The sequence below is a fragment of the Ptychodera flava genome, chromosome 18 (genome assembly GCF_041260155.1).
Source record: "Ptychodera flava strain L36383 chromosome 18, AS_Pfla_20210202, whole genome shotgun sequence".
Classification (NCBI taxonomy): domain Eukaryota; kingdom Metazoa; phylum Hemichordata; class Enteropneusta; family Ptychoderidae; genus Ptychodera; species Ptychodera flava.
Window position 1 is genome coordinate 22,117,519 of NC_091945.1, and position 14,188 is coordinate 22,131,706.

A 14,188-nucleotide genomic window follows, 5' to 3' on the forward strand; every position below is an offset into this window, starting at 1 on the left:
TTTTGAAAGAGAATGGATGAAATATTCCCAGAGAAGAGTTTGAGCAAAAGTTTAAGTCTTTCTTCCAGGCGCATACTACCTTAACGCAACATCAGACTGTGTGTTCTACTTCTCTATCTACCGGAGCGCTCGAAGCACCTGACGTTAATATTCATCGACATGACTGAACATGTTTTCGGGTTAATAATAATCGCAGTGTTTACAGATCGATGTAAATTAAACATGTTTACTTGCTAAAAGCGAGCACAGTTCACCCTCTCCTAAAATGCGGTCGATAAATTTAAACATCCATGTATGAAAGTTGTCCATGTCGTGAAAGGTCAAGTGATAATTATATACATGTACGTCATATTGCACTATAGCACTGTAACACAGTGCTACAGACATATTTCCTACACCGCACACTGATTGAATCTCACCATCGACGATCTCGGGATATGAGCACATTTCTTGTAACCGGACCTACTCTAGCACAGACGTGCAAATCCGAAACTGTTTTTTATCAGAGTAATATAGTAGCCCTGATAGTTTTAAAATTAGATTTATAACGTTTTGCTGTCTGGTCATATTAAAGTATGCAATTAGATAAGTGAATGAGCGAGATAGTGAATGAACGATGAGTAGTAAATTTGACTGTGATAAATAAATAAATAAATAAATAAACAAACAAACAAACAAATAAATAAATAAATAAATAAATAAATAAATAAATAAATAAATAAATAAAACGAATAGATTAACAGATACTGTGGACCTAAAATCTTTTTCAAAACTTACAAAATATGCAGAATTATCGGTGCATCGTTCAGTGTAAGTGTATGAGTTGAAGTCACTATTTTTTTACTGGAAACGAAATGTGTAAGTAAAGTTAACTCTAACCGTAACCGTTGAACAATATACAATTTACATGGAGAGATTTTGTCTCCGTCCGTAGGAGAGGACGCAAAGAGTTTCGTTGCTAATGCCAGGGTAAAACAACGTTTATAAACAGTGGTGTGCGGCGGTATGTGGTTTTTACCCTCGATTTCCAATACTTTCCTATACCAGTAGAAAAGACGGGTTAGATCTGCCTGGATCAATTGCCATGAATAGATCATTTACAAAGTACACGGCGTAACGCACTTTGAAATCAGCAGCGACAACTTTAATCTGTGACGAGTGGGTGGAAATAGAGGGCAGAGGGTAGGCGGTAATATGCACCCCGAAATTGAAACTCTTGAACTTTGCTTAAAGGGAAATAGTCGTCAGAACTGCGCCTGTGCGACTTTCTTGTTTACAAACAATGTATTTCGTGCACGATCTCTAGATGCACCTCATAATCATAGCTGCAACACTTTAAATAGATTATGACAGATTATGACAGACATGTTTTAACTTTCATCAATCACCATCGTACCTTGGATACAGTGTTGCCATGGGTCGTATGGGTCCCATACGACCTTTGAGCCCAGTTCCGACGACTATATCCCTTTAAACTGTCGTCAGAGAAACGTTCAATAATCCTCTTTAAAGATCAACAATAAAAGCCGGGGGGGTTGGGGTTGGGGGGTGGGGGGTCCGCAGTGCAAAATTTGGTGCAATGGACGCACATTACCTTTAATTTACCAAAACGGCCGCCATCCCTTATGGTAATTTTATTAAAGTTTTCACAAAATTAAGCCAGTGAAAACTTAAGTTACTCCATGAACTTTAAAATGAACCCTAAAAAAGTGGTAGACTAAAAATTTATTGTAAATTTTTGAGATTCAGAATATCTGTCCCCGAAGCGCATTCTACCTTAAAGAGAATGAAACTTTCAGCGTGACGATGTCATCCGTGACCTTGTCTTGTTCAAGTTTTTCACGTCACTCCAGAAGTACCTTTATCACAGATGCCAACTGCAAAGGGAAGAACAATAAATCACAATTTTAAACGAAAAGCAGGGCCCGACTTAACGCAGGCGATGTAATCATGTGGGAACTTCAGAACGTCATGTTGCAATGCGCCTTAATCTTCCACAGGTCTAAGAGTTTTCAGACCGGATCTAATACGCTAGTGATGATATTGGAATCAAACTATGATATGGGGGCGTGCGTACCATGTTTATCGGCAAGTCAAACCAAAGATACCCCAAGCCAGCTGAACATTCTTATAAAATGACTCTGTGTATCTCTCAAGAGTTTACTCCGGATTAACAAACATCATTGAGGAGAAACATTTGCAAAAACCTTCGGGACCCGCCTGGCGCAGGGACGTCCAGTCGTGACGTCTTTTGGTCCACTTCACCCATTGATATCGGTGTAATTTTCGTCGTTTGGAAAGCTGTGTACACGGCCTTGTGCTTGAATTTAAATGAGTTCTTTGACCTTTGAAGATATTGCCTGTGATTTTTTTTCAGAAACGCTCACTATCGACGACAAATAACAACCCCCTCCCCAAAACAGAGAGCAAATAAAAGTAATTTGTTTCGCAGAAGTAACAAATACTGAAATTAGAAAACTTTCTTTAGCCCTATCGTATCAGATAGCACATTGCTTACAATGTCGGGCTTAGAAAATGACCTCCCGCTCTCCAACCCAAAGGTAACGCAATTTGATAGCTTGCAGTTGTATTACTTATCAGCCTTTCTAGCTTGTGTTTTCTCATTTCGTGTACCGGCATTGGTTTTGTATCGAGCAAAATACCATCACGTGTTGACGAAATTGCCTCCTTCGAGACCGCAACTCAACGGAATAACGCTGAATGTTTAAGTCCTTGGGCGTGGCGGGTGAATCTGTTTAATGTCAATACGATATGAAAGTATTATAATCGTCCCCGCAAAGGGTGGGGTATAAGGCGTGGTGCGCAGCCTTCACATCACACTGCGCAAAGTGAAATTTGCATGTTCTCATTTACACAGTGAGAGGTCACGCAGTGACTGTGGCGTGGTCATTGCACTAATAGACTGTCACATTGTCGAGGTTTACGGGAGTCACGACGGGTCAGACGCATCAATTTCTATATTGGTTGGGAATTATAACCAACGGGTAATAAAATCAGTCCACAGCTTGAATATCTTGCGGCAAATTATGGGTTCTGTGCGAAATGCAAATTTAGGCAGTGTACCCTGGACTTTTTTCACATTCTAGATGCCCTTGCCATGAACAACGGTATGATGCATAAATCATGGAACAAATATTCAAATTTACCAGTCATTGATATCATAGGATAATAACTCATGATTAAAATAATTTTCACTGCAAATTATACAGGTGCAAAAAGCCATAATGAAAATATTTTGTTCAATAATTGCAGCATTTTATAGAAAATTTGTGCAATTATATATTTGTTTGAGCGCTATGTGGCAGCCACCCAGGCACAGTATTCAGCCGTGGGGTTTATTTTAGGTGTTCGCATTGTGGCTTCTTAAATTAGAAACAGGGTGGGATGGTGAGCAGGTACAAAATGCGGTCTGTGAATTTCCAGCAAGGCGGATCTGACGCCCATACGATGTCCTGTTGTTATGACCAACGCTTCCGCTAACTCCACCTTAATCGAGATCAAGTGGAAAGCAACAAGAACTTTCTCTTTCCCCTGCCTCTCCCCATCGCAGCTCGTAACTCGATATGAAATAAACATTCGTAACTTTGGAATAAAACGGGAATCTGAGATGAAGGGGGTATTCAGGGATTTGACATCATTGACTACCAGGGAGGGCTCAGAAGTAGCGAAAGCTTAGATCCCGAATTTTGTTCAAGAAAAATTTGAATGTCAAAAATTCTTAAACATAGATTTAATACAATATGATGAAATGTTACAGATATGCTATCGGAAAGTTAATGAAGCCGATGATCTAAATCCGCAGAATTCAAAGTAAAAGTTGACATAGCATGAAAAGTTTGTGGCAGATCTTGATTAACGTAGCTTGCAAAATGGCAATATAATTATCATAAACATCTGAAATTATTGAAATTGTTCAATATTGACTAAGCTTTTCAAATGTTAGACACATTACTCATTGGAAACGATTTGTGGCAAACAATCTATTCCAATATTTATTAATAGTATAATGAATGAATAAAAACCCTGTAAAACATTGGTATCTTAAATGTAAGTCGTCCTCTTTCACAGACTTTTGTTCGCCATTTTCTCAGAGTCTCCTGAGGACTATCTATTGTGGTTTTTGCGTGTAAAGTTGCCCTGCTCTACATCCCCCGACCCTCAGGTCGTGAATAATCGACGGTCCCTATTCCGGACGCCTGGACTGGTGCAGATGTTAAGTGGAACAGCTGCGCTGAAGCTGTTCACCAGGGCTAGCCTGCTACGAGCAGACTACAGTTGGTTATCGTACCCGGACCTATCTCTCAGCGTCATCCCGCCAAAAAAAGTCTTCGACTTGTACTTGTCCAATTGACCTTTCAAGATGGCCATCATCACGACCTGCTGCTGCTGCTTCAATATCCGTACAGGGAGCATCATTACCGGAATATACACCACGGTGAGTTTAAAATTTTCATACCATTTTTGGACAAGAAAAAAAATCGAGCCCTATTTTCGAGTTTGCACAGATATATGGCATGAAAGTTGTTTACAACATCGGAGACTTTTTCGCAGCTTATTCGTCCCCTACGGCTATAAATCAAAAACTTGTATACCTAGATTCATTGAGAATCAATTGTTTATATCACAAAGTTTAATAATAGAGTTAGCGACCCATCAAAGTTTGAGCTGGGGCGACCAAAAGAGTAAAATTGTCTCGATTTATAGGCCTCCTGATGGGGCCGGGTATTCGTTGACCGTATAAACTTTCGCACCATCCACACGAGGTGGCGTGATCCAAATCCTCGAATACATATAAAGCTTATAATCGTCATCAAACCATCTACTCTTATTTTTTGAGATCAAAATGTGGTTGTAGCATTTAAAAATCCATGTACAGGAATAATTCTTGATCATTTTCACAAATTTAAGATGGTAGTTTATATAAAGGAATAAAGTTATAAACATATGTGAAATTCATGTTGGGGTCTTGGAATGACCTTGTCCTACAACTTTCAAATGCTACAGTCGGCGCGAAGAAAAGAATAAAGAATCTTGAACAACAAGCAAATGGAGAAATACAACGTTTTAACTTCTGTTCTCACGTGAACGCAAAGCCGAACTTAATATTTTAAGTGCGAATACAAAGTTGAAACTACGGCCATGACCTTTTATAGACAAAAATAATTAATACATTACAATATTCGTAAATATGGTTCATTTTGAAATTCATTTTGGTCCAGACAAAAAAAGCCATAACAGTAGATGCCTGTCGCACTTTAAAAAGCTAACAATATGCTTTGCACATTGCTATTTTCAAAATGAGAACATCGTTCATTGCTATGCAAACTGATGGACTCGTGTGATGGAGTTTATTTAGATACAATCGCTCTAAATATGAATATTTGAATATTACGACTACCAAGAACATTTATGTGTGAACAGACAAAGCATTAACACTCCGATGCAGTCTACCAACATAAACCATCAAAGTTATTAATATCTGTCCTCATTCAGGCTATTTTTGCGTGCCTGGGATGACGTGGCTCGCAAAGATTTCAAACAGCGTCGTATATTTCACTCTCGCAATTGTCGAATTCGTGGCTCGTTCCTAACGTGAGTGTCGACTTAAACAACCTTCAAAAAGCGGCTAATGCCTGGTTTTAGCCACTCGTTTACACATTCCAACCGCTTTCGTCTCACATTTCACGGGAAAATCGCTTTCCCAACCCCAGGCGTTTGAGGTCGATGGTGCGCATTCAGAGAGGCGCATCAGATCATCTGGTACTCTCTGCCTGGCATTGACGGCGTGCTCGGAATATTTCGTTCCGGCAGTAGTTTATAAATACCTTTGTCTGTTCTGTTCGCCTGCTGCTTGCTTGCCGCCTCATGCGGGTCGATGTTAAAGCTGAATTTTTATAGACAAGAGCCTACTTGTCAAACCATATAACGTTGGTTCACTCCCTATGTGGTTTAGACTATGTAACCGACAAAACTAAAAAAACCCATTTATTTCATGTGGAGCTTTCAACTCATCGATTATACAGCTGGTGACATTTGCACTCATAAAGATAATACTTTACTCTCTTTTAATAGACCATTTACTATGTAATTAATTTCTTTGCCTGATGTTGACATTTGTCTATCGCATCAGATGTTCAGATCAAGGACTGCGAGTCCTGAAAGTTACACACTTCAAGGTCACTCAGAGGTCACTGTACCGTATCACTTACGCTGTACACAACTGAGGCACATTACGTAGGCGATCTTGTGCTGCTGCTGGCTCCCAACATCAAGCTTAATATGACACGTTCGTTCAATAGCGGGCAACAAAATCTTCTCGGCACCATTCAATTGATTGCTATGTATATTTTGTGGCGATCCAAGCCAAGAGTTATGACGTCACAGAAATTGGCACCACTGTCTCCTAACATTTCATTATCAGATATTGACACCAGTCAGCACCTATTACATCACAGCTATCTCATTAGCATAATTCAGGACCGCTGTTAGAACCGACTGATTCTGAAAAAAACAAACATGGTTATAATTCAGCTGCATCTCGTTCATCTTGGAAATGAAATAGAAACACCCTTTTGAGTAAAACATAATCACCTTTGAGTTTTGTTTTGTATTTTGTCTTGCTTTTTAATCTTCGATGGGACAGGATTACTAGTGATTCAGTGGAAGTGTTTTTGCTTTGGCATAATTATCATGTGGTTAACATCCTTTTATACTTATATAATAGTACTGAAAATGCAATAACAATGACAACTGAAGTACAGGGTATTAAAAAACTAACTGTAAAAGCAATGGAACAGGCAGGATAGAACAGACATTTTAAATTTCTTACTGAAACACAAACGGATGGTAAAAAATTGCAAACTTTTGCAAATTAACCACAAGACGTAGAAATGCTCATAAAGTTATCAAATTTTCATCAACTTAATGCTCAAATAATTTTACTGAAAGACAGATTCACCAAGGTAGAAATATTATCCTTACTTGCCCCGACGTTCACGGAATATTTAAAATATCTGTGTTAAGACATACCGAACAACAATTTTTGCAATATATTTAATCAAGGCTATCTACTTTGGATAGTACAATAAAGGTTAGAATATTTTAATAAAATTGCCTACTAAATTCACGACTAGCTCATGATGCATTTTCCATGTTAAAATAATTTAAATATGAATTATGATTTGTTACCATTTTTACAATATTTCATATTGTAACAACACATACGGTGCCTCTCTGTAGGAAAAGGTTGGTAAACAGAGCACATTATTACGGATAAAATATGTCCTATTTATATTTAAACATTTTTCTATTATTTTGCAAATTTAACAGGATATCCTTTTGTAATTCCACGGCTTCATTTTAGTGACGATACAGCGATATTCGTGAGATGTATATTATCTGAGCTCTCATTTACGATTTTATTATGCTTATTTTTATTTTCATCAGGTTTTAGCCGGAATTTATGTTCTGATTACTATTTCGTCTCTTGTTGCGAATTCCTCCTCTGAAGCCGGTGAGTACAATTTTATTGTCATTCCATTTTCCCACGACACAAAAGAGTACCTGCATGTGAGCGTTAACAGATGTTATACCATTAACGTAAATTTCAAAAGGACACTGATGTTGCAAATATTCCTCTCCGTGTTTGGACACGCCCAAATGTCGGTTGTCTCTGTCGGTTTTATTTTGAATTTTTACAGCTGCGGGTTATATCACTAGAGGGCGGGCAAATGGGTATTCAAACCGACCGTGTCTGATATGACGATGAGTCAAATTGTCCTACCGGAGAATCGTTTTGTGTAGACCGTTTTTAGTTGCCGGCACAGTCTACCGAATCACCAAACAATATAGTGACGTTGTCAGTTTTTTGAACGTCTTGTCTGGCAAGAGTGAAGATCAGTGGACAAGGAGAGCACTGATTTCGGATTAATTTCAAGTAGCCCAAGGAGTAGTTAAAGGAGTAGTTATTATAACTTTTGATGATTTTATCGCTATTTTTGTTTTGCTTTGCAATTTCTTATACTACTCCCAAAGCATGTTGAAAGGTGGACAATTTAGTTTGCCAACACAGCGTGCGTGCACAATGCACTGCTATTGTTTACATTAGAATTCTAGTCCCGACCAGACATCCCTTGCCAACAGTAACAATGCCGTCTACACACGTACAGGCTAAGTTGACAAGCTGAATACTATTTATTTCAACAGACTTTGGGGAGTAGAACAAGAAACACACTGTAGTTGACATTAAAAATAATAATAAAGTGAAATCCTCTGAAAGTTACTGCTTTCGTCCTTTTGAGGTCAAAGTTGAGCATCATGCAACGAGGGCCTTCACAAAACCTTCTCCTACGTATCCTAAATCTTACCTCCACTGAACTCTTCTACTGCGCTTTTTTTCTCTCTTTTGCAATTAAATTCCATAAGATTTTACAGATATAGTTGATTGATTTTAAATGCCTGTTTTTTTTTTTTTTCAAAGGTGTTCTTATTCCCTTGGTGATTCAATTGTTGCTCTACGTTGGACTGCTGATTGTGTCAATCATCTTGATCTACGCCGCCCTCAAGGTGAGCTCTTCGTTTTTTATTCGCACACACTTGGAAATATCTTGAGACGTTTTACCCTTAACTAGGCATGTCGAGATCAATGCATAATAAATGTAAATGAACAACTGCTATATTTGCAAAATATGATTGATTGAAGCGGCGGACAGAATAAAAGACGGTTTGGTATTTCGATGCAAATAATTCCATGCCCGGGTACGTAACAATAACTGTCGCATCATTACGCCATCATGTTAGAGACAAACTATTGAATATTCGTGATGATGGTATTGGTTAAATGCTTTCTTGTTCTTGACAAATATATTTTTTCAGAGTGGACAAGAGCATGGGCATTTTCACAGAATTCCACACCTCTGTTGATTCACTTTCAAGTCAGTGCAATTTTTAGCGACATGCCAAAGCCTTGAATACTGACTCTGCAAATCTTTGAGAATTTTGACTACCCCATCAAGATCATATGATCGATCCCTAACATAATGGCTTTTTTGTTATGCACACGGCACTCAAATACATAATTCTCGTTACTCATCATCAAAAGACATCAGAGACAAGTGGAGAATGTTACATTATTTTGTGTAACGTTATGCTTTATCATTGTATTACATCTATTTTGGCCATTTTTAGTGTTTTTATTGTCTGCAGAAGATGCAAATGTGGCCTCATTATACATTCCCGCCCACATGCAAATTAGACATCACGATGGAATTCACATCAACATGGCTAGAATACCGACGTACACCACATGTACATCTTCAGCGTATCATCTTCATGATAAGTTTCTCAAGCTAGCTACCCCAGATGACCTCAACCCGACCTCTTATATATTGAGACAGTCTTTCCACATAAACATGTCACTAGGTATGACGCTCGTCTCTCGTGCTAGAAAGTCACATCGAATTAAGGTAGTGTGCGCCTCGAATGTGAAAAACTTGATCTTGTGCCCAAAGGTTCCTCGGTGAAACTTTCAACCATTTACTTACCAAATCATGAATAAAAATAAGGGGTAAACAAGGTAAATTTGGACCGGAGATACAATTTATCTGACATTTACCAGTTTTGAAATTAAAAATGGCCGTCATTTCTGTGTTTATTCTGAGAGAAAAAAATACAATTTTCGATATTTGAAAAAAAAACACACGCCCGTGAATTTTTTTTAGTCCAAGATGAGTCCCAGCGAGTGTTAGATCAGTAAAAAATTATAAAACACTGAGAATCCGATTATCTGTCACCGAGGTGCATTCTAACTTAACATAGGACGAAACCATGCGGTTACTAGCTGGAGTATTGTGTAATGTCTGTTCTACGTCCTTTGATTGGTACCAGCATCATTAAAACTTGGCGTGTTTTTTTTCTTGATTTCAGGACAATGGCGGACTTTTCATTCCCTGGCTGGTCATGATGCCAATTTACATAATCCTTCAGCTGATCAGTATCATCATACTCATTTTCTTCGTTGTAAGTATAGTATCACAGCGAAACCATGCCCTAATTCATGAAAACTGATAAAAAGTTGGGGAAAATCTGAAGAACGGACATTCACCTATTGTTGTACTCAATTTAAGTACAAAATTAATGAAGTTTATTATTTTTCAATACAAAATTCCGAGATCTTATATATATATATATATATATATATATATATATATATATATATATATATATATATATATATATATATATATATATATATTGTATATATATATATGAACAGGGAGGTCGAGATATTATACCAATTTGTTTAAAGGGGGGTGGTCGTCGGAACTTTGCACAAAGGTTGCCAGGGACCCATACGACCGAAGTAAATAGTGTATAGGTACGTTGGCGATTGATGAAAGTTGAAACATGCTTGTCAACAATGAATATCTTAAACTTTATACGTTGCAGCTATGTTGAAGTGATGCATATAGATATCTTGCATGAAATACATTGTTTATAAATAAGAAAGTAGTACACGCGCAGTTCCGACGACCACCGCCCTTTAAGATCTGATGTCCAAACGCTACAAATGTACGAATGAGGTTTAAACAGTTTTAGTACAAGAATGTCTAGATTTCGAAAAGTTCATATAGCATGTCTAAATTGTCATTGGATTGAAGTAAATGAAGATGGTTTGGCTTCATTCGCCTTAGTTTCCCATAAACGGGAAGATGCGTTTGTTGACTTTCGGTCAAGAGTTGTTTTGTCTGTGACACATCAAATATCGACAAACATCAACACTGCGATGAAGTTTGCACAGACTACTAAGTCTTTGTTGTCTCTTTCAGGGTATCGGTTCCTGGGTTGCTGTTCTTAACATCATCCTGTTCATCCTGTTCACTATTTTCAACGTAAGTAAACAGATCCGCTGAGGCTTGATTCCCCGACGCCCTCACATGTTTCAAGGCCGTGAAACAATGCTGCATTTCAGATTTGACTTAAGGTAGAATGTGGGGACAAATTTTCGGACTCTCAAACTGTTACAATAATTCTTTCTTTCGGGCTACAATTTGTAAGGTTACATTTCCCAGCTCGTAGAGTAACTCAAAATTCCACCGAATTACGAATGACTAATAGAACTCAACATTTTGCAAATCTTCGTAAATGTCATTGGATTTCGAAGTAAAACTTCAGTTATATTCGCTAGAGGTATCCATGTTTACTACCGCGTGAGACCTGACGATTCCCTGTTCGCCGAGGCTCACTCTGACAGTCGCCTGCCCTCAGCGGGCGTACTGTAACTGCGTGCGCCAGAGACCATCAAAATGACGAAGCGTTATCGACACTTTATTCGTGGTGGAGGGACTGTGACAGTTTACTTGAACCGCCGTCTGAGTTTGATAAATGTGTCTTAAATAACATCACACAGAAGACAACAACGCAGAAAACATGATAATTTGGGATTTAAGGGGATTTCTTACTCCTCCCACAGATATACTGTTACCTGTGTGTGCTGTCTCAGTACCAGGAGCTCAGAGCCGGACGTGGTACCGTCGAATATTATCGCCAGGTAAGTTTGCAAGACTAAAGTAAATGTTGTGTAGAGCTTGCCAAGTTCGTACCGTGTGCTCTCAAACACTTGGAGAGGTGAATTTCACTTCAGGTAATTTTTATTGACAAAGGCATATTTTTTCTAAGTGTCGAACTGGATGGTGGCGCAAATTCAGTTGCTTCGTCACAACAAGATTAAGAGTAGTATTATGGCACTTCACAACCAATTATACACCACCTTTTCCCTATTTTCTTTCCTCCAGCTGAGCGCAGCCCAAGGACGCCCGGTCGTTGTTACCACGACAACATCATCCACTCAGAAAGCTTGAACAAAAGTGGTCAGTCTGCTCACAGTTCTTATTAGCGCTATCACGAGCATAGAGAAAAGTCTCCAGATAAATTATGAAAACATGATTGTAATACATTTGTACACGGTATAAAACCCATCGTGACGACTTGATTTCAACATTGTTTACTTACTAAACTGAAATACTTTTATATTTCATTCTCGAGAGAATCTCAGCCTTATCAAATCTAATTCAATAGCTATGAAAGAAATTATTGCAAGAACCACCAGGGAATGGCATGTTATTGGAGGATTGTGAAAATCAATTGCATCTCATATGCCAAGATGTACATCCATAAACAGAGTTTAGCTCTAATTGGTCGATACATTTTAATACAGATGTAAATGTGAAAATGTAATATTTTCTTTTTAGAGATGATAGGCCGTCTCTTAGAATTCAATTATTCACAGTTATTGACAAAACAGCTATCATGCAGTCTGTATATTCTTATCAAATGATAAAATAGTAACATCTTCTTGAAAAAAAAGTCTTCTGAAATGTGCTATCTGTGATAACAATTCTTTTAACATTTATAAACTAGGAAACGTTTCATAGATAGATATACAGTCTTAAATGTGTGTTGTTTTATTTTTAGAATACTAGAGTTTAATGAGTTAAAACTTAAGGACGACTTAAGTGAATGTTGCTATTCATTAATAAGCTTATAAGTAAGAGTGTAGTTTATTTTTCCGCCGAGAAAGCTTTATAGGAATAGCGAAGAAATAGCGTCTAGTTAATATTGCCACCAGAACCTTTGTTAACTTTTGTTAATATGCGTTGTTTGTGTGTGTGTGTGTGTGTGTGTGTGAGTGAGAGAGAGAGAGAGAGAGAGAGAGAGAGAGAGAGAGAGAGAGAGAGAGAGAGAGAGAGATTGTATAATTTTAAATGCTTAAATTAACCGTGTATGCTGTTCCCAGCATATCATTTTAGCAATATTTTTCGAAGTTATCAGGAAATTAGGTTATTAAGTTGTATCATGTTAAACTACTTTTAATCTCTTGTACTAAAAAAAGAGTTTGCAAAGCATCGAAAATTGTTTTTCATTGGGAGGGACTGGCCTGATAATGAAAACAAGACAAAACTATACACTGTAGTCGACTAATGATATCCTGGCATTCGACTGAAAGGAGTGAAGTTATCCCTGAAACACACTTTACCAGTGAAAATGCATTTTTCGTTTTGCAATTTATATAATGTCACACTTTTAAGAAAACAGGTGTGATATTTGTACGATCTAAGTTTGTACACTAATGGTGTTTTTATATTTTATATAATAAAAAGTTTCTGATAGTAAACTCCAAGACTTGTTTAACTCATTCACGGTATCTCTCCGGAAAGAACTAAAAGGAACAGTTTTAATTCATGCCATTATACATACAATACTTTAACATCCACCTGACCTTCGGGTCTCACGGTGTTTAATATTAGTGCACGTTTTATTTCTATATTATGAATGGAATTCGATAATTCAAGTGTTTTGAGAAAAAACTTAGAGTCAGGTTGATAAATGTTCACTAAAACATCAGAGGAAATGCATTGTCATTGTAGTTACCACATAAAACATTGTTCGAAGAAATAATCATAATTTTAAGCCTTTTAAAATAATTCTGGTAATGGGATTTTACAATTATCATCTATAGAGACAGATTAAATAAATTATAGTTGAATATCACTTCTGTTGTCCAGTCTCTTTTTTGTATGTATGTGTATGTACGTGAATGTATGTATGTATGTATGTATGTATGTATGTATGTATGTATGTATGTATGTATGTATGTATGTATGTATGTATGTATGTATGTATGTATGTATGTATGTATGTATATGTATGTATGTATGTATGTATGCATGTATGTATGTATGTATGTATGTATGTATGTATGTATGTATGTATGTATGTATGTATGTATGTATGTATGTATGTATGTATGTATGTATGTATGTATGTATGTATGTATGTATGTATGTATGTATGTATGTATGTATGTATGTATGTATGATGTATGTATGTATGACAGATCGCGGCACACCGCAGACCAAAAGTACTTGTATTGATGCGCAGGTGTATCATTGTTGTAAGTCGGATTTCCACAAATGTATACACTGGCCTTTAAATTTGGAAATGAGTATACAATATGAAAACACCAGAGGTCAAAAACTCACAAATCATTGGTCTTTTGTATTAGGTATATATATTCCTAATTATTTAGGTTTTCCCAAATATTCACAAAGCTTGTGGATGTACAATTTCTAAAATTCTTTTTTCTCAATTTTCGTCGAAATTCTTCGAA

General features: G+C 37.2%; 1 protein-coding gene across 1 annotated transcript; it reads left to right on the forward strand.

Moving 5' to 3' along the window:
• Positions 1–4,220: 4,220 nt before the first annotated feature.
• On the forward strand, positions 4,221–13,569 carry LOC139117171 (lysosomal-associated transmembrane protein 4A-like). The gene is made up of 7 exons (XM_070680059.1): positions 4,221–4,456; positions 7,468–7,534; positions 8,501–8,586; positions 9,946–10,038; positions 10,848–10,910; positions 11,492–11,569; positions 11,814–13,569. The coding sequence occupies exons 1-7, from the start codon at positions 4,382–4,384 to the stop codon at positions 11,877–11,879; spliced, it is 528 nt and encodes a 175-aa protein (XP_070536160.1). The 5' UTR covers positions 4,221–4,381; the 3' UTR covers positions 11,880–13,569.
• Positions 13,570–14,188: the final 619 nt, after the last annotated feature.

Excerpts from the sequence above, each read along its gene's own strand:
- LOC139117171 (XM_070680059.1), top strand. The coding sequence starts at position 4,382 with ATGGCCATCATCACGACCTGCTGCTGCTGCTTCAATATCCGTACAGGG. Across the intron at positions 10,039-10,847 it reads TCATACTCATTTTCTTCGTT|GGTATCGGTTCCTGGGTTGC; the intron begins GTAAGTATAGTA and ends TGTCTCTTTCAG. Across the intron at positions 11,570-11,813 it reads CCGTCGAATATTATCGCCAG|CTGAGCGCAGCCCAAGGACG; the intron begins GTAAGTTTGCAA and ends TCTTTCCTCCAG.